Source organism: Tachypleus tridentatus, chromosome 1 (assembly GCF_004210375.1).
Source record: "Tachypleus tridentatus isolate NWPU-2018 chromosome 1, ASM421037v1, whole genome shotgun sequence".
Lineage (NCBI taxonomy): Eukaryota > Metazoa > Arthropoda > Merostomata > Xiphosura > Limulidae > Tachypleus > Tachypleus tridentatus.
In genome coordinates this window covers 16,479,950-16,505,348 of record NC_134825.1, presented here as the reverse complement: position 1 = coordinate 16,505,348, position 25,399 = coordinate 16,479,950, and the positions used below count along the sequence as shown (strand labels likewise).

Below are 25,399 nucleotides of genomic sequence, written 5' to 3'. Positions count from 1 at the left end.
AAAACAGTATGCAAAGTGTTAACGTCAAAATATACTCTCAGGCACTCAACTAGGCAAGAGTTTTTATGTTTTTCATTTAAATTCACCTCAAAGTTACAAAGAAATGTCATATTAAAAATGAAAAAATCTTATCAATCATTTCATATTCTAAATTTCACGAAACTGTGTATATTTCAAAATAAAATGTAGTTCATGAAAATATTGAATAATATGTTTCTTGGTAGAGGTCGCAATCTTATATCTTGACGATTCTCTGTATCAACTTAAGTACCAAACGTGTCGAAGTGATTTAGGAAGGTATGACAGTTCGAGTCATAAAGCAACTTATTAATAGTGGTTAAAAACTACAGTTTTGTTTGTGTAAAGTATAACAAGTGATTGGTGTGTTGGTGTCTGTTATCACAAATATATAATATATATATATATTAAGTGAATATACAAGAGTTATTGTGCTATTAATCTCCGCTTTGGATATATTATTACTTTAGATATTTTGATGTTTTAGTGAGACTGAATAAAGTTAATATACTAAAATTACTATAATAATAATAATAGTAGGAGTAAAACATTATATATCAGTAACTAATTTAGAATTAAAACAATTGTTTTCTTGTTCACATTAACTGTATGTAATCGCAGTGGAATATATTGTAAGTTTCGCTGACGGTGTTTATTAAAGTGTTGAGCGACTAGCTTGTAAGTTGTAGATTGAGATAGTAGTATTACTACACAATAACAGTTGATTGATTAGACAAATATTTGATAATTAGCAGTTTATTTTTTCAACAGCAATCTGATCATGAGGTTTTTCTCATGACTGATTATTAGATTGTCAATATAATATCTGGGTGCTTAAAAATAAAAATAAATTTGTAAGAGTAAAGAACTGTAGACTTGTTACTTGGTTGAATTTCTGCCCTTACAAAATTGAAGAGTTAGCAATGAATTATGACTTAAACAAGGTAGAGTATGATAGACTATAGCAAAAAACATGTCTTGGTGTCCAGTATTGCAATACTTTAATTATTTTTACTCAAGTCTAACTTTTAATTGCATAGGCCTGTGATAGGTTTTAATGTTTTGAAATTTATCAATGTTCTTCAGTAATACCTGCATGTCAAATCCAAAACTGTTATCCATTTTTCTGTATCTTGTACAGATTTTTCACAAAATGTTGTGTACTTTTACACAAGTGAATTATTTTCATTGAAATTGGGTTACATTATGTTATGGTTAAAATGTTAACCACTGGCTATAGATTTCTCTAGACCAATTGCAACTTAATCTTATTGATTGTTCTAGAACCCCAAACATAATAATAATTAAAAAAAAATGTTATAGTAAAAAAAACTTAAATTATTTTATTTTTTTTCTGCATTGTAAAAATCCTTACATGACAGAACAAATGAATATTATTTTCTAGATCTGCATAGCTTAATTATGGAAAATCTGTTATTAAAACCAAACCATCTTTTAATGGAGTTTAAATTTGTAGGCCTGTTTAATCAGTTAATTAATGAAAGAGATCTGGCACTTAATTGTAATTTCAAATAATATTACATAATAAGCAGATAGTGTTTTAAGGTAACTTGTCACTACCTCATTGTCTTCTGTATAGTTTTTGTGTACTTGTAACTGGTACAGCTGTAATTGTATTTTTTCTTCCACCTCACATTGATATAAGTGAATTTGTGTGAACTATGTATGTAAGACTAGAATAGTTAAAGAAATAATTTCTGACCATATTGTTTAAATCTGTTTAATAAATGTTTGAGATTATTCTGTAATTACTCAGATTGTAAAATTAGATATATCGTTTACAGAATAAATGGTACCAAGACTACCATAGATAACTTAGATCCTACTTTTAGCTGTATAATTGGTACCTTAATCATAATGTAATGTAGTATTTTAGGGTTAGCTGATGAGGGAAGTTGCTATAAAATGTTAAATGTCGTTTGCAGTTTAAATGTCTATAGTAGATGTTGCAAGTTAGTAAACTGGTGAATTTAGGCCACACTACCTTATGATTGTATTGTTTATAAGTTAAAATATTTATTTATATATTAATTCTTGCAGAATAACATTTCTTTATATGGGAAAACAAAGCTAATAATGGGTGTTCGAAGTTACAACGAAGAATGCAGCTACTTGGAAAAGATTTCATCCTGTTGTTGGAGAATCAAAAAGGGCTTTGTTTCTAATATGAAGGTTTGTTCAGCTGTGATCTTTAAAATTGTTTTTAATGAAAATTAGCATTAAATTATCAAGTTTCATGTTCAGAGTGTGAGTATGCATTATACAAGTTGGTTTGTTTTTACATGCATTCTAGAATATATTAAAAACAAATGCAGTGCCTAGATACCTGGCAGCTAAATATAATCTATCAAATACTAAACACCTCGCTAATAAATGAGAATGATGATAATTTCCAAAAATATTATCACCAATTTTATATATATTATCATATTGGAAGCTTATCAATGGTCATGATTGTGAAGTTATGTCCTGCTGGGTATTCAGTACTTTACTTTTAAGATCGTTCTTGACATCTTGTGACAAACGTAGATATCAGTTTGCAGTAACCATAAATTATGATCCATGTTTATTTTTCCAATCCCAAAGTTTATTCAGATTGTTTTATTTAAGATAATTTTATTACTCATTCTCTAAGTCAACAGGTGATTTAAAGTTGTCAATAGTTGAGTTTTGGACTACCAAGGGTGACGTTTGTTCCTGACTGCTGGATATCTACCCACTTTGAAAACCAATATCACAGAACAAGTATTACCATATTATGTGTAAATTACAGATATGAATTAAGTTTAATTTTCATAGGTCATATGAATTAAAATGTTTTCAAGATAATGTGTCTGTAGATGTACAATAAAATGATTTTTGGTTATTTAGTTGAACTACTTGCTACCAAATTTTGTTCTAATTTAATAAATGAAAATCAAAGTTTTTTTTTTTTATCTTTTTTTTTTAAAGTATACAAGTTTGAGTTGTAAATGTGCATCAGTACCATAACTGACTTTTTAAACTTTTTTTTTCTCAAGTCTGTGCATCATATTTTAAATGTTCAATTGCCACACAAACACTGTGGTTAATTAAGGACATTTTTTGTTTGCTTATAGTCCATGTTTCAGAAATGTTTCTAAGTTTGCATTCCATTAAAAGTAGATAATTGTGGAACATAAGGTCAATATATAACTTGCAAATTGCATTGGATGTTTGTTTTTTTACCAAGTTTTAACAGACTTTTGAACAATTATTACTGAAAGGAAGGGGCAGATTAACTCTTTACTGCTTAGCGTGGTGTGTTAGTTAGGGTATTCTACTCGCAAGCTGGGGGTAATGAATTCTGATCCAATTACTGAACATGCTCACCCTTTCAGCTGTGACAGTCGGTTCCCATCTTTCATTGCTAAAAGAGTAGCATAAGAGTTGGTGATGGTGCATAGCTGCATTATCTTTACTCTGTTATTGCTAAATTATTTATACTAGTGTAGATAGCTTTTGTGTAGTTTTGCATGAAATTTAAATTAAACTTTTACTGCCACATTTATAATGAACTCTACTGGTGTGAGATTTATTTTTAAAAATAAGATTTTTTCAATAAGTTTCCAAGCATCCTGTCCACATCTTTATATCTAGACCAGTCCAACTCTTTCTAAACCATTTTATTATTGTAGTGGGTCTAGCATATTGTTCCTAACCCACATCTTTTATAGATTCAGTCAGTCCAAAATTTTCTCAGGCAAACTTGTTCTCTGTAAGTAAATTTTATAAGACAGTTTGAAAGAGTTCATACAATGTTCCACCTAGCATGTTAGTTTTATCCTTTAAAAAGTATATGATGTAGTTATTTTTAACAATTATTATTTTGAGAAATTAATAGTAGTTTATAAGGTGATAAAGTATTCAGATATTCTTTAGAAATCGTTTCTTTTTTTATTTTGAAGTTTATTTTAAGAATCATCCACTTGGACAGTGCTGTTTCTCATCCACTTGGACGACAGTGCTGTTTCTCTGACTTTTTTTCTTCATTGAGCTTATTGCAAGGATGAACAGTTAATTCTTATGGCCTTTTCTTTCTCTCTCTCGAGGTCAGGGCTCCTTGCAGGCAAGTCAAGTTCTTCCCCACCAACTTCAGTAAACCATGCATTTATGGATTTTGCTTTGTGCACAGGGACATTGTCGTGCTGAAACAAAAAAGGGCCTTCCCCAAACTGTTTCTGCAAAGCTGGAAGCACACATTTTATATCATTGTATATAATTGTATACTGAATATCATTGTATGCTGTAGAATTAAGATTTCCCTTCACTAGAACTAAAGAGCCTACCCCCAAACCATTATTCCTCCTCCACAAAACTTTATAGTTGGCACTATGAATTCAGGCACGTAGCATTCTCTTGGTATCTTCCAAACCTAGATTCCTCTGTAAGACAGTGAAGTGTGATTTAATTACTCCAGAGAACTCATTTCCACTGCTCCAGAGTCAAATGGCAATGTGCTTTACAACTCCAGGTGATGTTTGGCATTGCACATGTTGATCCTAGGCTTGTGTGCACCTACTCGTCCATGGAAACCCATTTTGAGAAGCTCCTGACAAACGGTTTTTGTGCTGACGTTGCTTCCAGAGGCAGTTTGGAACTTTGTAGTGAATGCTGCAACAGTGAGCAGACAATGTTTACGAGCTATGTGCAGTCTTATTCTGTGAGCTTGTGTGGCCTACTGCTTCATGGCTGAGCTGTTGTTGCTCCTAGAGATTTCCACTTCCCAATAACAGCACTTGCAGTTCACTGGGGCAGCTCTAGCAGGGAAAAATTTGTACCGACTTGTTGAAAGGTGGCATACTATGACAGTGCCACATTGGAGGCCACTGAGCTCTCCAATATGATCCATTTTTCTACCAGTGTTTGTTTATGGAGATTGTATGACTGTATGCTTGATTTTATGCACCTGTAAGCAATTGGTATGGCTAAAATAGCCAAACTCGCTAATTAGAAAGGGTGTTCACATACTTTTGGCCATGTAGTGTATAATTTCTATCTTCTGTAACACTGTGTAATACAAATTTTGTTCCTAGATAGTATGTTATTTCTTACTTGCTTATGTTGTAAAAGTACAGAAAATGACCATTGTTTCCCTTCAAACTTTGCTTTTGTGACCTGGATAATGAAATTTAGAAATTAACCTATTTTCTATGTAAAAATGGGCAAATATTTACTTTTACATAAAGTTTGAATAAAACATCTGAATCAAGATTTACATCTATTTATACTAAAGTTATACAAAAAATGTTTAGAAGTGAGTATTTTTTGAGATTTGCGATTGTAATGTAAATCACTTTCATGTATCAGCCCTCAAATATAGTCTCCCATCATGTTTTTGTTATATGCTCCCAGGTCACAAAAGCAAAGTTTGAAGAGAAAAATGTCTTTTCCATTTACTTTAGGCACAAGCAATTGGTAAATAACACTTTCTGCCCATTGAACAAAAAGTAGTAAAAACTTTGTTACATAGTGTAATTACTTCTTCTGGCTTAGATGGTTGTTCTTAGGTTTATTAAAATGTGCCAAAATTATATTCTCTAGGACTTTATACACATTTGAATTTTGGTTTTGTTATATTAAATATTTGTTTAATAACCTTGTATTAGGAACTTTTAAACATTATTTTACTTACAGAATTATAGTTAACCATTTCACTTTTTAGTCTTCCTATGGTCAGTGGTCAAAGGTCATGTCATCACCTTTTATAGCTTTTGTATTCAAAATTTTATTGAACAACTATTTTATAAATGTATGTCAAGTTTGGAATCAAACCATAGATTACACTTCAACCTTTACTATTAAACACTAATTTCTTAATTCAAAAGTAAATTTTGAATAAAAAAAATACCTAAATGCTGATTTTTGCATGTTGAGTGATATGTTTTAAATGCAGTTTTGGTCTAGATTTGATATCTCTGATGTACAAGTGAAAATTTAAAAACTTGTTACCAATACTAACAAACTAGAATATGAAAAATTAACCTCCTGTCTTTCCTGTTTGTTGAAATAACAGTATTTAGTACATCAAACAGAAATACTTCCTTACTTTATTAAGTCATGGTTTTACAATCGATCAAAAGCTCAATTTCCCCAATGTAACTTTCTTAGACCCTGAAAGGTGGTAATATTATTTTTACCTGGAATCTCTGATCATATTTCAAACGTTTTTTTCTTTTTTTTAAGACTCTAATACAGATTAGTTACTAAGCCTAATAAATTATAGTAAATTATCTAGTAGTGATAACTAATTTAGAACTTTATTTTGTAGTGCATTTATAAAATCTAAAATATTTTACATTTTCCATGTGTGAAATTTAAGGCTTACCAAGTTACAGCACAAGTTCAGGGTTTTTAACTAGAATGTATAGCTGTTTTCTGTATTTCTACATGTACTGTTCTGTGTTTTGCGAAAATTGACTTAACTTTAAATATTTATTCATAAATAGTAATAACACATGTATGTCATGTTTTATAACCAAAATGACTTTTATAAAATAATCTACTAGAACAATCCTAAGACAATTTATATCATTTGAATACTGTAACATAAGTGTAATTGTGCTTTTTCATTGCTATTTTTGTAATGTTAGCTGTAGTTATTCCATAATTTAACAAAAATATATATTTATTTCCTTTTTGTATTGTGGTTACAAAGTCTGTTAAATTGACCAAACCCATGCAGTACAACAGTCAAAATGACAATGTTTTGTTGTTGTTTTTTTTCTGAATAAATATATTTGATTATTAAAAAGTTAAAATTTCACACATGAAACTTTTCAATTTTATATGTTTAACATTTTAAAATCAGATCTATTCAACAATTGAAAAATGGACAAGCAAATTATTACTTAAACATTTGATATTTTGTGGATGAAAAACTTGTAATATTTACTGAATCCGTAAAATTTTGTGAAGATGCATAGACTGCATTGAAAGTAATAGTATGAAAACTAACAAGTGCAAAGTGGTTTAAGATTAATTCCTGGAATTGAATTTGTAATGAGAGTTAATGTTTAATTCCATATAACTATTGTTGTACAACACTGAATATATTGTAGCATGTGCAGAAATATTTTTACTGTATTCTTAGGTTGAGGGTCTCTTCTATGTTAATGAATACCTTGAGAAGCTAATGTTTGATGAACTGAGAAATTCTTGTCGACCTGGAATGGTTGGTGGATTTCTACCAGGAGTCAAACAGATTGGTAACGTTGCTGCTCTTCCTGGAATTGTTGGTGTAAGTAGTCATGAGTTCATAGGAACCAGTTAGTAAAATGTATGCTTGTTGATTCTAATGGACAATTATTTAAGTGTACAGCACTGTGTACCATTCAAACTTGTAGTGGTTACACTGTAGTACTGTGTAATGTTAACAATGTGGTTACATGTGATGCTGAAAGATTTAAATGAAAGTATAAAAAAATTCAATGAAGCATATTTCAAGTTTGTTATTTTATATTTTCCAAAGGTGTTTATCACACTTAATTACAATAAAGGTTTAGATTTATTTTGGTACAGTCAATCTACATCCAAATCTTTATTTTGTTTTACCAGAAATCAATTGGTTTACCAGATATTCATTCAGGTTATGGCTTTGCTATTGGTAACATGGCTGCCTTCGACATGAATGATCCTCGAGCAGTGGTGTCTCCTGGTAAGTTTTAAACATTTAGAAAGTAAAATAATACAAGTATGAAATTAAAAAAGCATGTTATAGTTCTGGATAATCCTTTGCACCAAAACATAGATTTTTGTACATATGACCTTTTACCATTTTGCATTCCAAATTTATCTATAAACTCCTATTATCAATTCGTCTACTATCCTGGAACAAAAAAGTGGTTTATAATTCATATTTCTAAAATATCCTAAGTTCTAATGTCTTAACATCAAAAGTTTTTTTTCTCGCGTGATAATTCTGAACTCCAGTTTCTCCACTTCAAAAGTTTAATACCAAAAATGGACTGCCCATGTTTCAACAGATAGAACACAGACCACATAACTAAAACCAACATTATTTGAGATTGTTTCCTGATCAGCTTTGTGGCCAACAGATCTGCTTAATATCAGCAGAAACAGAAGATTCTTTTTCTACATAAACCTTTGTTCTGTTTTTGTGGCATAAACCATTAATCCAGAGGAGTGAAAGGTCTGTAAGACCTCTGGTTTCATTTCAACCATCTAGAAATTGAAATGTTTTGAGGAAAAGGAGGAAAGAAGAAATGTTAAGTTTTTAATGGAAGCTTAAAACTCGCCATTTGTTGTCTTTAACAAAAGGTATCTGATCACACCATTAATTCATATCAGCATCAACAAAGGAATGAAAGTAGAAGTACTAGATTGAGGAAACATCTTTTAAATTGTTGTGTAGTTGAAATTAACCTTACTGCTGATATCTTGATCAAAATTACTAAATCATAAGGACATCTAGTGTTGGTTTATCTCATAGAGAGAATAAATGTATGGAAGAGTAAATCATCTGTGTATTTTCTGGGTATTTCAAGTTTGGAAACAAGTAATTTTATCATGGGTTGAAAGACTCTCTATTACTACCTTGTACAGCATCGTGAAGGATTATTACAAAAGATTTTGATGACTGGACAAAATATTCTGAGAATTTAACAAGGATTTACAGTATCAGATGTAAGATTTATACTGGAATCTGCTACCAGTGTTACCTGCCATTATTTTGAAGAATGGGTCTTTTTGCTGCAAGTAATGTTAAAGACGTGTTCATTAGTTTGTCTATAACGTTGAGAGAAATGCGTATTTAAGCAGAAAGTCTTTTGGCCAGAACGATGTAACCGTCGGAATTCTTTGATCATATAATTGATACATATTTATTTAAAACTTCATTAGTTTCACAGCATATTGGAAATTATGGGATACATAAACATTGAATTTAAAAAATGGCTAAGTTATGAATTTAGTGGAATATTATAGTTCTTTTAACAAATCTAACTTTTCCATGTAAATACTTGTAGTTATCTGTGGCTAGAAGTATTTTAATAGGGAAAAATTTTGTGACCAGTCTAACTTTGATACTTTACTGTCATTTTAAATGTCTTTCATGAAGTGCAGGTTAGTGCATGGCACTGGGTGTGACCATGTACTTTGTTGTTTTCTCTGTTGAGCAATGTGCAGGTGTTTTTTTGGATTACATAATGTTAAGTAAGTAGTAACTTAAAAACCATAACAGTATTACCCAAAATATGTAATTTCTAGCATTCATTTCCTGTAGAAAGACTGCTCAAAGTACATCAAACTGAAATGATTAGTTTTCAAGCATTTCTCAAAATCTCGGCAGTTTTGTAATTGGTGTGGTAACTGATTATTTTCCACTGATATCTTGGTAACAGACACAATACCTTTCAAAAGTAGCATGTGCTTTCTTACTCATGACAGTAGTTACCATTTAACAAAATATTCACTTTCTTACTTCACATTTTAATAGATGTATCAGTGGAAGAGAATACTTGTGTAACAGAAGCTGCCTCAGCTAGGTATCAAACAACCATGAGTCTGACAGAATCATCAAACATTCAGATTCTGCAGAACACAACATTGTTAGACATAAATACAAAGTTTTAAAGAAAGGCAATTGAATGTATGGATTTGCTACATGGTCCTTGTAATGTCAAGCATTTTCCTGGTAGTCATTTCATTATGCGATAAGGAAATTTATGGACAATTGAATGAATATATGAGAAATAGAAAACAAAATTACTTACTTTGTTCTAAGAAAATGCATCAAATATCATGAATGGTTCTGACACAATTCTCAAAGTGAATCTTTCAGTACTTAACCCTCTTACTATGAGCTCATTGAATTGCACTGATTTTGTAACCCCCAAAGTATCCATTAGTTTCCTTGATATAACTTTTTTTTGTCTTCATAAAATTTGAAAGCTTTCAGTAAACATACAAGTCCTTCATACATTAAAAAAAATCAGTTATCTTAAGTATCTTTACTAAATATTTGTCCATATACATAGTCAGTGTTGGCTACTCCAAGTGCAGCGTGATTTTTCGTGTTAAGGTTAATCCTTTTCTTCATCTGAATAAGCCTAGCATGGTCAGGTGGTTTGAGCACTTGTAATCTGAGAGTCACGGGTTAGAATCCCCATCTCGCCAAACGTGCTCACACTTTCAGCCATGGGGGACATTATAATATGATTGTCAATCACACTATTCATTAGTAAGAGTAGTTCAAGATTTGGCAGTGGGTGGCAATAACTAGCTGCCATCCCTCTGGTATTTTACTGCTAAATTAGGGATTGTTAGCACAGAACACTTGTGTAGCTTTCTGCAAAATTCAAAAACAATCATGTGAAAATTGTCAAATTTCATTTGCATAATCTCTAAAAATATCTTAAATCAATATAAAGTTTGTTTTTTTTCTGTAGAACTTTCTCTTCTACCCTAACTGTATGCAGTTGGTCAATTTGGCCATTCTTGTAACCACAAAAAAAGTAAACCTAAGTTACCTTTTATTTTTAATAGAATAACTACACGTTGTAATTGGATACTACAATTGCTCATTCTAAATATCATAAAGCATGGAAAAAATAAACTTTTGCTTGTACTTAATTTTATTGTTCTTTTGCTCTTTGACCTGTGTCTAGGTAGTAATCTTGCCAAACAAGTTGTAAATCACTTGGTGAAAGTTTAGCTAATGTTGCTATTTTGAATTACGTATTGCATGAACTACTTGAAAGCATATCTTGTGAAGAATTTTATTCATCTTACCTAATTTAACCAAATGTTTCTAATATTTTTACTGTAGTTTTATAATAAGAAATATTATACATTAAAAACAAATCACCTGTGATCTCTTGTTTTTAGCTTGATAATGAAATTAAGCATATTGTTTTGAACTAATGATACTAGTACACCAAATTACACCAAATTTTTGTTTGAATAGTGCATCTAAAAATGCAACATGATACACACAAAGCAAACAATGTCATTTAACTATCTTAAACTTTAGCTTAAGGCCTTTAAATCTTGTCTTAATCATGTTGACCTGAAGATTGCTAAGGACAATTTTAAAAGTGAAAATGAAATGGACAATCTTTACAGAAAACAAAGTAATGTAATGCATCATTTGAAAGTTAAGATTTTATATTAGTTATAAATAGTACAGTATAAAATGTCAGAGTATTATTGGTGCTTTGTGAAACAGAGGGTGTGGCATTAAACTGTTGTGAGTTTGAATTATTAGTTTGACTCTGTATACAATTAAGATTAAAGGCTATAAAATTTGCTCTGCCTTGGTAGTATCTATTGAGTAATTTACCTTAAATTTCAGACTTCTTAGAAGGGTGTTAATTAAACTGGAAAGGAGAGAATTGTGACATTTGCTTTCTACATCTTAAGATATATTGAGGATTTTTTAAACTTTCCTTAAAATTAACTTGTGTAATATTAACTTGATTTATTAACTGTTTTGGTCAAGTTTTTGTATATAATAATAAAATTTAGATTTGGTATACAACTGAAAGGTCGTGACAAGTACACTCTGACCTACTTCTAGTGAGAAAGTTAACCTGCTTTCAGTAATGATGTGGTATTGTTGGGTAAAACTAATATATCAACAGGTATCAGTTAGATGATCTAATGATTCATTAGATAGCAGAGTCTTCCTAGTGTGAGTAAAATGGGTGTGGACAAAGTTTAGTGTAAATTAAAACAGCCCATTATAAAACACACCAACAGAATATCTTGTGCATACAGAAAGTCAGTTGCATCTATTAAGTTGGGCTGAGTCCCACAAGTTTTTCAGAATGGACAACAATTAAACTAAACATGATAATCTTAAATGTCAGCCATTACCCTCTTGCATCCTAGTGTAACTGAATAATACATTTCTGATGCTAGTATAGAGTCAGTGGCCACTTTACTAGATACACCTATCTAGTACTGGTAGGACCCTCTTTTGCCTCCAGAACAACCTGAATTATTTGCTGTGTGGATTCAACAAGGTGCTGGAAACATTAAGAATTTTGGTCCATGCTAACTTGCTTGCATTGCACAGTTCCTGGAGATTTGTTGGCCACCCATACTACAAACTACCTGTTCCACCTTATTCTAAAGGTGCTCTATTGGACTGAGACCTGGGAACTGCAGGCTACTGGAGTTGCTGCCATCTTCATGGAAACAGGTTCAGATGATGTGTACTTTGTGATATGACACATTATTCTGCTTGGAGTATACATTGGAAAAACAGACTTGTGGCCACAAAGGAATGCACATGATCAGAAACAATGTTAAGTATACTGTGACATTCAAATGATGCTAATATTAGAGCCTAATATGTGCAAAGAAAACATTTCTCATACCATTACACCACCACCAGTTTGTACCATCAACAGAAGTCAGAATGGATTCATGCTGTTTACACAAAATTTTGACCCTACCATCTGCATGTTGTAGCTGAAACATTCATCAGAGCAGGTAATGTTTTTTTCCAGTCATCCAGTTTAGGTGATTCTGTGCTCAGTGTAGTGTGATATTTCTGTTTTTAGCTGACAGGAGTGGAGCCTGCTGTGTTCTGCTGCTGTAGCCCATCCTATTCAAGGTTTGACACAGTGTGCATTTAGAGATGCTCTCCTGTACACCACTGTTGTAAAGAGTGGTTATTTGAGTATTTGTTGCCTTCCTGTTGGCTTAAATGAGTCTGGCCATTCTCCTCTGACCTCTCATTAACAAGGTGTTTTTGCCCACAGAACTGCCACTCACTGGATGTTTTTCATATCATTCTGTCTAAACTCTAGACTGTAGTGCATGAAAATTCCAGGAGGTCACCAGTTTTAGAGCTGCTGGAACCACCATATTTGGCACTAACAGTCATTTCATAGTCAAAGTTGCTTAGATCCCACATATTTCCCATTGTAATGTTTGGTTAAACAACAATTCAACATTTTAATCATGTCTGCATCTTTTATATATTGAATTGCAGCCACATGATTTACTGTTTGGCTACTTGCATTAGAGAGCAGGTGTACCTAATAAAGTGACCACTAAGTGTATAGTAAGTTCTTGGGTGTATGTATAACAAATTGCTAGTGGCAGTGTATGGTAAGTTACTGTTCTTATAAGCTAGCAATATTTGTGAGCAAAAATGTACAAGCACTACTGTTCTTATTTATACCTTTACCTTTTTAACTGTAAACATTGAACAAAGGATATCTGAATGAGAAAGTAAACATTATAGTTTATTTTCAATGAATGATACATAATGTAATATACTCACATGGGTAGTTTTTATATGAAATGCAAGATGAAAGTACTTGAACCTATTGACACACGAGTAATAAAAAATTTAAAAATTAAGAAAGTGACTTGTTAAAATCTAGTTTCTGTTGACCTAATATATAATGAAAGACTCGCTAGTTAATATATATTGTTAAAAATTAATGTTGTTAATTCTTACCCTAAATATTTGATTTGTAAATAACAATTCACTTGATTAACTTAGTTTGTCATAACAGTCATTGTCAAAGAAATATATGTGAATAACATCAGGAACATATTGTATCCCAGCTGGCCTGATGAGTCTAGTATTGTGTGAAAGGACTTATTGACACTGAATATAGCAGAGTTAGTGTGGTTGGTATGTAACATGCTTTCACTTAGTTTTAGAGGCTTGGTATGGCCAGGTGGTTAGTGTGGTTGACTCATAATCTGAGGGTTATAGGTTTGAATCTCTGTCATACTAAACATCATTGCCCTTTCATCTGTGGTGTTGTTAATAATGTTAGTCAATCCCACTATTCATTGGTAAAATAGTAACCAAAAAGCTGCTGGATGGTAATGACTAGCTCCCTTCCCTTTAGTCTTACACTGCTAAATTAAGGATAGTGAGTACAGGTAGCCCTGGTGTGGCTTTGCATGAAATTCAAATAACTGTTTCATGGTTTTATTTGTTTTAAGGTGCTGATATGTTTTACATTCAAATTTAGACAGTGTTTGAAGTTTGTTCATTTGTTTTAAGGTGGAGTAGGCTTTGATATTAACTGTGGGGTAAGGCTCTTAAGAACAAATCTCATGGAAAGAGACATTGTTCCTGTGAAAGAACAGCTGGCCCAAAACATGTTTGATCACATACCTGTTGGTGTGGGTTCAAAAGGAATCATTCCAATGAATGCTAGGTGAGAGTTAAATATTAATTCTGTCAATTTATCAGTTTCATATTCTGTTAACTATTTATTAAATCTAGTGCTATTAAGTTATCATTCTTGTACTTAGAAATTTATAATAATACTATCAATTTCCTAGTTGGTCAAGTATTAATTGTATCATTGTTACTTTATCAGATTTGTGCTCTTTGTACCCATCCATTTAAGAAAGTTTTTAGGTCTCGTTCAGTCACATCAGTATGTCTCTTTTACTTTATGTACTTGTATTCAACATTGTATCATTGTTTTAACCAAACACCTTCATTAGTAAAGCTGCAAGATATTAAACAAATACTTTTTATGCTGTAAATGCAAGAATCTTTTTTTATTCTTTTGTAAGAAAGAAAAGTTAATACAACTTTAAGTTGTTAGCTTTTAAATTCCAAGTTAAACCTTTCAGTTTTAATATCTTTTAGGTTGTTCAATCTGTTAGACTTTTAATAGTAACTTAATTTTCTTATTTTCTCTGATCACTTATGAATTTTAAAAGAACAGTTAGAATGCATGTGCAGTCATTGGTTCAGAAAAGTTTGAAACCCATAAGACTGCATAAAACAATGTAGATTTTTGGAGGAAGCATTTCAGAAGTATCTTATATAACTAATGTTTTAGTAACTTTTTTAAGGGCTGAACAAATGAGTAAAATCAGTTGATGACTCCAATGTTTATTTAAAACAAAACAACACACAATTTGTTGTATAAAGTTAATATCAATATAAGACTAAAAACTTGCTAGAACATGTTCCAAGGTGAGCTTTTAGTTTTCAATTCTAAGTTGAGCTGTTAGTCTATCAAATTTTAAGTTTTGTTGGTTTCTAATTCCTTGCACCAGGACTGTCAGTCAAATATATTGAAGCTAGCAACATCATTATACAAAGTTAAAAATATCACATGGACTATCTGTAGAATATATGTGGGTAAATTATAGGTCAGATTTAAGTGTAAGTTATTTCTAGAAGCTGTAGGAAATTTTCAACACATGTAATGAACTTTTTCCAACAGGGACTTGGAAGAAGCTTTGGAAATGGGTATGGATTGGTCTCTACGTGAAGGTATGTATTATTTTTATACAGATCACCTGCTAAGTTTGAATTACTCACTGATAATATTAACTTAGAACTTTCACACTGCTAAGATAAGCAGTATAGAAATGTGTGTGTATATATAAAGCTTGACTCTTCACTCATAGTAAGTTCATCTGGTTAAAACTCTCACAAGTAAGATTATTTACCTGTTTCATTTTCACACTGGTAATTTAATGAACTTCATGTTAGACATGAGTGTAATAAATTTGGAACCTCAAGTTCTTCATCTCTCAAATTTAATCTTTGTAGGTTTGATCACACAAAATGAAATGATTATAAAGGACATGGATGAAACTTGTTTGTATCTGGTCGAATTGTGTATACTTTTTAAAAGATGTGGATAAAACTTGTTTGGTTAAATGTTGTAGTTTTCCAGAGGGAGATAATAGATGCTTCTCTTAATACACACATAGGCTATGCTTGGGCTGAAGATAAAGAGCATTGTGAAGAATATGGACGAATGTTGAATGCAGACCCATCTAAAGTGTCAATGAAAGCTAAGAAACGAGGCCTTCCTCAGGTAGGTCTATTAGACAAACATTGTATCAAAATAGGTAGTTTTGAAACTCTTAACTTTTCATCTTCCATTTTGAGCATGTAATAGTTTATAACAAAAACAAAATGCACTCTTACTTCTTAGTTAAATCATATTAATCAATTGTTACTATGTGATGACCATTTAATTAATTGTTTTCTTAATTTCACTTTAAGTAATCACCAGCAACAAGTTGTCTACTGATCTGTGATTATATCAAACCTGAATCAAAAGGAAACTCTTTTATTCCAAATTCATGTAACATTTGTGGGAAGAAGCTGTGAAATAGTAACATTTATCTTTGACAGTCTCCAACAGAACATATTCACAAATTGGGTTTCTGAGTACACACAATACACACATTACCATGTATTTGTTAACAAGGCAAAAATGCAAATTTTTTCAAAGGGAACCCTCATGTTATTAATTTTCACTGGTGTAACTTCTCATTTTTTTAATCTCTGTGATATGTATAGATAGTGGATACTTTATTTTTTTTTTAAAAATTGTGGCTGCTTTAGAATATCCTTGTACCACAGATATCCTAGTGAACCCCCAACACTTTGATTGCTAATGGTAACCCAGGATACAACACTTGAATTGTAGCTGGTGGTCTTCCTGTTGATTCATACCCACATGTTTTAAGTGAGTCAGAAGTTAATGTTATTGGCAAATTCTTAACTTGTAACCACATAATATACAATAAGAAATTTGTTACAAACAAGTGTTCACTGCATATAACTATCGTCTCCTGTTGTATGACTAATTCGCTGAAAGAAATGTGGTGTTCAGCATGTTGGTGAAATCTAAATTGCTAAGAGGAAGAATACTTACTCTGACCTTTTTTTTTTTTTAAGCTGTATTTTGTCACCATTTTAATGTTTGTAAAATAGCACAGGTTTATCATATACCCTTGTTAATGTCAAAAGTCCTGAAAGTTGTGACACTTATTGTAATAGCTATCAACTTGTGGTTTGTAGTTTATATGTGGAACATGTGCATTTTACAGCAGTATGCTGTTTACTATCAGAATGCTTCTATATGTGCTCCATTTGTGTCCATCAAGGTATTGAGTTTATTTGACTTCCATTTGTGTTGATTAGTATATTGAGGGTCACAGTAACTGTTTTCATCATGATCCATTCACGTACTGTCCCCAGCTCAGTTCTCTTTGTTCAACAGATAGCCTCTTTTGCTTGATGACAGAGAAGTGATGTCTGGTGACCATGACAGTCATGGTGTTATATTTCAGCTAATCCATGTATGCAGACATTTTCTATCTGACAAACTTAAATAGAATGGTACACCATGTTTCATTCAAATAAATATTTGGTTGCATGCTTTCCACTTGTAGTACATTTGTAAATTTGCAATATGTTCAGTTTGTAACTGCTTCTTTCTTGTAGTTTAAGTATGTAATGAATCATAATTTTTGGACACCTTGTGTCTCGTTACATGTGATATTGGAGTTTGTCATTATTTATGGCTGGTTAGAAGTTTTACATTTAGTGTATTGAAACTCACAATAATGCACCAAATAGCATCTAAAACTTAATGTTTCTGGGGGAAAATCTACCATGATAATTCTACAGTTGTGTAGCCTTGATGTGTGGTTTAACACTACTTCTCAATCATTGTATGGGGTTTATTAGAAAAATGAAGGCTAGTAAGTTACTGAACTATGTATCTTGTAAGCTAAAAATTAAAGTACACAATAGTTATTGCTTTTGTAAGATTTCTTGTGTAAAATGTAAAATCAAGACTTTATCTGAGAAAAGTCTTTTAAGATACATTTGGCATCAGTGTATACAAGTAAATATGTATAATATCTAGCTCTTAATAAATACATTAAAAAACGCTCAAACATGCTAGCTCTAAACATGGATAAACGAATAAAATATACCAATAAACAAGCAGCATACACATCAGAAAATGCATAAACATGCTACCTCTAAATAAGCATCTCAAAAAACTTCAAGAGTAGGTTGGTTTATAAAGATACCATAAAGCATGCAGAACATCTAGCTGTAAACAAACATGCCAAATAACTAGAACATGGTACATTAACAAACAAGCAAAACTTACCAGAAAATGCACACAGCATTCTAGCTTCAAACAAACTTGTCAAAAAAAAACACCCAGAACATGTTAGCTCTAAATAAATCATAAATAAAACACAAAACATGCTAGCTGTAAACAAATGTGTTGCAAAACACCTGGGAGATGGCAACTCTAAATAAACGTGGCAGAAAATAACAATGAAACATCCAACAGATGAATGCTTTAGCAAGAATACATTACTTATAAAGAAGTGCTAAGTTGTACCTATTGTTATAAAATCATTTCTTCTGATTCTGTTGTTCTTAGTGCTAGGCTTAATAACATTAGTTATAAATGGTATGCATACTTTAATTTCAGTATATTACAATACTGATTTCCCAAGAAATCTTTTGAGGGATTTTGTCTTATTAGGCTTATGGTAAACTTAAATGTTGTTAAATCATTAATGTGTATTTCTTTGAAGATCATGATTTGATATTGTTAGAACTGATCTGAAATTTAAGCTGCTAAAATTCCTGTAAGAACGATGTGACTTTATTTTTTTATGAAACTGAATCAAAAAATTATTTTAAAACGTTTGCTTTTAAACAGCTGGGAACATTAGGAGCAGGAAATCATTATGCTGAAATTCAAGTTGTAGATGAGATTTATGAAAAAAATAATGCCAGCAAAATGGGAATTGAGAACAAAGGTCAGGTTTGTGTGATGATTCATTGTGGTAGCAGAGGATTTGGACACCAGGTGGCCACAGGTATGTATTTACAGTGGCATATGGAATTCAAGTATTGTAAGAGATCTTAATCACAAATAGCAACTTATCAAGTTGTTTACTCCCCCTTTGGGCTCTAAACTGAGTTTTTGTGAATCCTTGTATGAGTATTTAACATTTAAAATGCAGTATATCCTATATTTTTTCTATATTGTAGTTTTTTGTACAAATTTTGAATGATTGCATCTCGAATTGTATATTTTCATATATTTCAATTAGTGTTAGGGCTAATGTTTGCAGGATTGTTTATATTTGTGTAATGCTGATAGCTTTCCAAATTTGGTAATTTGTGGTATATTAGTGAATTTGTAATTAGATTTGTCTCATGGCATTACGTATAAGTAATTATAACTAAAGCATGTTAAATACAGGTGGGTTTTGATTTAAGTGAACAATACCAGTAAACCTTTATCATCAGATAAATGATTAAATATCTGGACTGGCCTACCACTTCACAACAGAATTTAACACCATTTATTGTATTCACTAAAAGATGCATTGTTAATCATGGAGAAAGCCATGAAGCGAGACAAAATTGAAGTAAACGACCGACAGTTAGCATGTGCCCACATATCTTCTGAAGAAGGACAGAACTATATCAAGTCAATGGCAGCAGCAGCAAATTTTGCATGGGTTAACCGGAGTAGCATGACTTTCCTCTGTAGACAGGTATGATTGTAGTTGATCTTTTATACATACAAATCTTGTGTGGGTTAACCATAATAGCATGACTTTTTGGTAGGCAGTTATGATCATAGTTAGTCCTTCACTACCTTTTTATAAATCCAAATTTTGTGGGGGTTTACTGTCGTAGCATAACTGTCCTCTGTGAGTGGGTACAATTATGGTCAGTCCATCACTTCTTTCATACATACAAATTTTGTGTGGGTTGATCACATTACCATGACTTTCCTCTTTTATGTAGGTATGATTACATACTTAGTTAGGCTTATCTAATGAAATGGCCACTAATACCATGAAGGGACCCACTTTTGCTGACAGAACAGTCTGAATTCTTCATGGCATAGATCACAGTATGCATGCAGGCTAGCTCACTCTCCACAATGCATCTCCATTCTACCACGGTTCAAGAAACATAAACATTAGAATTACTGGCAGTGTTATTTATAGAAAATGTTATTAAATTGTCAGGTTGTTTTATCTGATCGGTTACTTTAGTGGGCAAAAGAAGAGAAAGTTTTATAAACTATGTAAACACTGCAAGTACATTGAGAGGTGGATTTAAAAGTTTGTATATATTTCATTTCTTGATGTATGAAATTACGTTTTTCATTCTATCAATACTTATTTTTACAAAATTTAACTTATTTTGACACTTAAATAAACTGTATTATAATAAAAAGCTTGGAAACAAATTTTTAAGAACAGGATTTGTTTTCAGTTTTCCTTCCAATGCTAATTGCGTTCAGTATTACAAAATATAGTGCATGGCAACTTCCATGACCTTGATTGATTATATAAGGGATGTAAAGGCCTACAAATGTGAGATCTGGTCCTGTTAACATTGAAATGTGCAAACATAAAGAAATGCAAAGTCTTCTGTGGGTTAAGAATAACAAGAACACTGACTTCTGTGGGTCAAGATGAATACCAGCAGTGACATTTACTTTGTGTAGGTGAATGCAAGTTATCTTATGCAGTTAATTTATTTTATGACTATTCATCTATTACCTCAATACCTTGACATTTCTCAGGAGACAGCTATGAATTACTTGTATTCTGTGACTTTCATCTGTGTCTAATATGAATTATTAGGCTGTTGTGACTATTTTGTGTAGACGTTTATAAATGACAACAAGGGCATGTCTTTTGTTGGTAGGTATTAATGACAATAGTGTCATGACTTTTATCTGTAGGCACGAATGTACGACAATTTTGCAATGACCTTTTGTGTTCAGAGAAGTTTCCATCTCTGACAGAGATAGATGACCACAATGCCATGAATTACTTTTATCAAAGCAATGAACAACCACAATACCATCACTTTGTTTTTCTTCAAAACAGTGGATGGTTATAATAACTTGTCTTGTAAAAGCAGCAGGTGACTGTTTCTATTGGACAATCACAATACCATAATTTTTATGTGAACAAGAACAAAGCAAGGTATGATTATTTTTATATTGAGAATGATAAATAAACACAAGATTGCCTGACAAGGGCCACAAAAATAGCTGTATAGTATATACCACACCCTTTGTATTTAAACAGTTAGGTAACTGTCTGGTATTGTTATTTCCAAAAAATGTGACATGTGTAGGATTTGTCCTGCATTATAATTCTTTTTTTATTAGTAATTATTTTTGGTAGTGGTTTGTGTATTTATTTAACATGTTTATGATCAGAAGTATGGTTTGAAAAGTGTACCATATCTCGGAACGGTCAGTATGGGTATTAACACTTTTATCAACAAGTGTTAATACCCATACCAGCCATTCCAAGATGCATTTTTATGTCAAGTGGGTTTCTTTTCATCAAGAAAATGTACTGTGTGTATGGGCTTGGGGATAGAATTTGTTTACCTCAGATTACCATCCTAAAGTTAAATATCAGCATTTTATATTTTACTGTCATACAGTAAAAAGAAGTAATTTAGAGTAAGATCATCAAAGTATTTGTTACTAAATTTTGAAAAAAAAAAACTTGGATGTTTTTTTTTTTAATTTGACTTAATTATATTTTTTTTATTAGGCTTTTGCTAAGATCTTCAACTCCACGCCAGATGATTTGGACATGCATATGATTTATGATGTATCTCACAATATAGCTAAAATTGAACAGCATATTCTGGATGGTAAAGAGAAGACCCTTCTTGTTCATAGGAAAGGATCCACCAGAGCTTTTCCTCCACATCATCCACTGATCCCTGTCGACTATCAGGTATTATTCATTAACATTTTTTTAACAGTTCTTAATTAACGTTATCATGATTTCAGTGATGTCGAGAAAACCCACTTGTAGAGAAATGTATATGCAAAAACTGCTCGTTTGAGATGAGAAAATATTTTACATAGAAGAGCGAACAACGTTTCGAAAAACAACCTTACAAAAAGAGACATTAATTCCATTAAAAACCTAAAACAAGACAAAAACATAAAATTTCTAAAAGCAGATAAAGGTAACACTATAGTCATAATGAACACGAATGAATACACCCAAAAAATGAACAACATCCTATCAGACATGAACAGATTTAAACCAATACACACAAATCCAACAAAGACACATGAGACGTAACTGAACAAATTACTACTACAAATGAAAAAAGCCAACACAATTTCACAAACACTTTATTTCTACCTACGTAAAACCGACTCACCCACACTACAAATATACGGCATCCCCAAACCTCATAAACCAGATTGTCCATTACGACCAATAATGTCCACATATGAATCGTTTAATTACAATCTTGGTAAATACATAGCATGGGCATTCTCCAAATATGTAACATCAGCCAGCTCATTCATCAAAGACTCTTTTAATTTCAAGTCTAATCTAAATCAACTTAATCATAAAGTCTTAATGGCCAGTTTCGATGTTATATCCCTCTTTACAGCAGTTCCAACCACTGAAGCCTGCAAGATAGCCTTAGAACTCTATATCTGAGACCCTAACCCAACTATAGACATTCCCAGCAACCCTCATAGAATTCACCACGATAAAGACAAACTTCATGTTCAACAACCAAAACTATATACAAACAAATGGCTTAAGCATGGGCAACCCAGTATCACCAGTTCTAGCCAATATTTTTATGACACAAGTTGAAACACAAGCAATTAACACAGCATTACATCCACCACTATACTGGTACAGATATGTAGATGACACGGTTGTGGGATTCAAATCTACAGAACACATACTTAATTTTTTCAATCACATTAACTCTATACATCCCAACATTAACTTCACATGTGAACAGGAAGAAAGCAATCAAATATCATTTCTTAACCTCAAGATTACAAGAACCGACACACAATTCAAAACAGAAATCCACCGAAAAATCACCCATACTGGACTATACATTCCTTGGGACTCAGCACATGAAACAAAACAAAAACTCAACATACTAAGAAACCAAATAAACACAGCCATAAAACTATGCTCACCAGATAAAATTAACGATGAATTGGACAAAATAAAACAATACTTCACAAACATCAATAAGTTTCCTCCACAAACCGTATAAAACATTATACGCACACACCTAGACAGAAAGCAAAATCAACCAACTAAAGTAAATATATCTCACGAATCAAAAAATCGCGAAACCATATACTGCTGCATACCATATATTCCTGACCTCAGCAAACAAATAACCAACATTTGGCAAAAACTGGTGACAAAATATGACATTCCAGTTAATACCAAATTTATTCAAAAACCAGGCACAAAACTAAGATCTATACTATGTAAAAACTACACTGACAAACACCACACCAACATTATTTATAAAATACAATGTGATAACTGCCACGACTTCTATATTGGAGAAACAAGTAGAAAAATGGAAACCAGATTTAAAGAACACAAAAAGTCACCTTCATACGTTTTCGAACACTGCAAGTTAAATAAACACAACATAACCATAGAAAACACTCAAATACTAAATAAAGAAACAAGCATAAACAAACGCAAAATTAAAGAAGCCTTACTTATACAACAACTTAAACCCAAAATAAACCAATATAAAGGAACATCTTTATACCTATATTAATATAAATAAAATTATATATTCAAACATCTAACACCGCCTCTACATTCCGACACTCAGTTACACAACCCCTTTCAAACATGTGGTCAGCTTCCGGTCAGTTACCTCTTTCTTTCTTTGTGAACCTGACTATGACCGAAGAAGGTCGAAACGTTGTTCACTCTTCTATGTAAAATATTTTCTCAACCAAAATGAGCCGTTTCTACATATATAGTTATCATAACTTGTGTTGGATTAAAGCCACCTCATTATCACTAATTTGTTCATTAGTGGGTTATTAAAAACCATTAGCTTTGACCTAATGATGTAGAATTTTTACATTAGACCAATCTTGTGATTGATATAGTTTTAATAAGTTAAACCCAATTTATTCATTATTGGGCAAAACTAATTTTAATAATTATATGAAATTGCTACATTTAAGCCAATCTTGGAACATTATTGGATAAATTCTGTCTAGCCTAATACCTGTTTTGTTTTTTGACATAAGAATAACTTCAATTTTTTTAATCCTTCAATACCTTTTACAAAACAACTACATTTGAAATACAGGTTTATAATTTTGAATCTAAATTGTACTAACATTAATTTTGAATCAATAACATTCCAAATTACTAACCCTAATGTAAATTTTCTCCAAATGTAATTTTTTGTATTGAAGTAGATATATGCACACATCCTGTCTACATAAATCAGACTTGTCAAGATATGCAACACAGCTGTACATCTGTGGCCTTTTCACATGTTAATTCCTTTTGCATCTCATAGTTTGAGAACATTAAATTATAGAAGTTGTCACTGTCAAAAACTTCAATGAACTGTGCATCATCTTGGCTTTCAGACTTGTAAAGGTTATTACCTTACTTGGTCTATTTCATAGTAGTAATAATAACTTAGATTTACAGAAAATACATTTTTTTAAAAATTGCGACAATGGCTGAACAAAAATATAGGGAACTTGTAAACCCATCATTGTTGGTGACCGTAACATCTGAAGAGAAACAAAGAACATGATTGCATTTTCATATATCATTTCAGTTCCTATTCATGGGTTTTAACTGCTCTGCTTAAGATGAGTGTAAAATAACCTTAGCCAGCTTGTAGGTGTCATGAACCCCTAGAAGTTTTCTCCACCCCTGTATTTCATGAGTTAAGTAGAAACAGACTGTTAACTAGAATTTTTTTTTGATACCCATGTGTGTGAATAAAAAAATCTTGTCTTGAGGGGAGGGTGTTAACCTCTTCTGGTGACACAAATGTGGTAAGAATCATTACATAAGCCAAGCTGTGTACTATCCTAGTAATGGTCACTAGTAAGTAAAGGTTAAACCAAGCTGTGTATAAATGTGTGATATATAACAATCATCTTTAAATTCATAGAAGCTGAAATTTCTTTTTTATTAGTTGGTTACTTTGCCCTTTAATTGCAGTTAACTGGACAGCCAGTATTGATTGGTGGGACTATGGGCACCTGTAGTTATGTGCTTACTGGAACAGAGCAGGGAATGCAAGAGACTTTTGGTACCACATGCCATGGAGCGGGAAGAGCTCTCTCACGAGCCAAATCGCGGAGAAACCTCGACTACCAAGACGTTCTGGACAAGCTCGCAGAAATGGGAATCTCCATCAGAGTGGCTTCACCAAAACTTGTGATGGAAGAAGCCCCAGAATCGTACAAGAATGTAACTGATGTTGTGAACACTTGTCATGAAGCTGGAATCAGTAAGAAGTGTATAAAACTAAGACCTATTGCTGTGATTAAAGGATAATTACTCTTATCGAAGAAATAGCAACAAGTACTTGAAAGACTGGATCATTAACGTTCTGTTGAAAGATCAACAAATTCTTTTCTTTTCTTTTTCTTGACTCAAAGTATTGATAAATAATAAATTAATATAAATTAAGACTTCTGTCTAAAAGTTTGTACTTTATAAACAGTTCTGAAACCTGAGGAAATAAAACTGAATATCCATA

At 31.9% G+C, this 25,399-nt stretch overlaps 1 protein-coding gene across 2 annotated transcripts; it reads left to right on the top strand.

The window, feature by feature from the left end:
* Window positions 1–199: 199 nt before the first annotated feature.
* RtcB (RtcB RNA ligase) lies at window positions 200–25,399 on the top strand. Of its 2 annotated transcripts, none has more exons than XM_076487658.1 (11): window positions 200–297; window positions 2,080–2,211; window positions 7,151–7,297; window positions 7,615–7,714; window positions 14,057–14,213; window positions 15,243–15,292; window positions 15,739–15,845; window positions 18,513–18,672; window positions 19,184–19,359; window positions 21,400–21,588; window positions 24,856–25,399. In XM_076487658.1, the coding sequence occupies exons 2-11, from the start codon at window positions 2,116–2,118 to the stop codon at window positions 25,192–25,194; spliced, it is 1,521 nt and encodes a 506-aa protein (XP_076343773.1). In that variant the 5' UTR covers window positions 200–297; window positions 2,080–2,115; the 3' UTR covers window positions 25,195–25,399. The 2 variants fall into 2 exon arrangements, with proteins under 2 accessions (XP_076343773.1, XP_076343775.1); XM_076487660.1 differs by having other exon boundaries at window positions 296–381.

Bases quoted from the DNA above. Each gene is read 5' to 3' on its own strand.
- RtcB (XM_076487658.1), top strand. From the start codon at position 2,116: ATGGGTGTTCGAAGTTACAACGAAGAATGCAGCTACTTGGAAAAGATT. The intron at 18,673-19,183 runs GTATGTATTTAC...ATTCACTAAAAG, and splicing joins TGGACACCAGGTGGCCACAG to ATGCATTGTTAATCATGGAG. The intron at 19,360-21,399 runs GTATGATTGTAG...TTTTTTTATTAG, and splicing joins TGACTTTCCTCTGTAGACAG to GCTTTTGCTAAGATCTTCAA.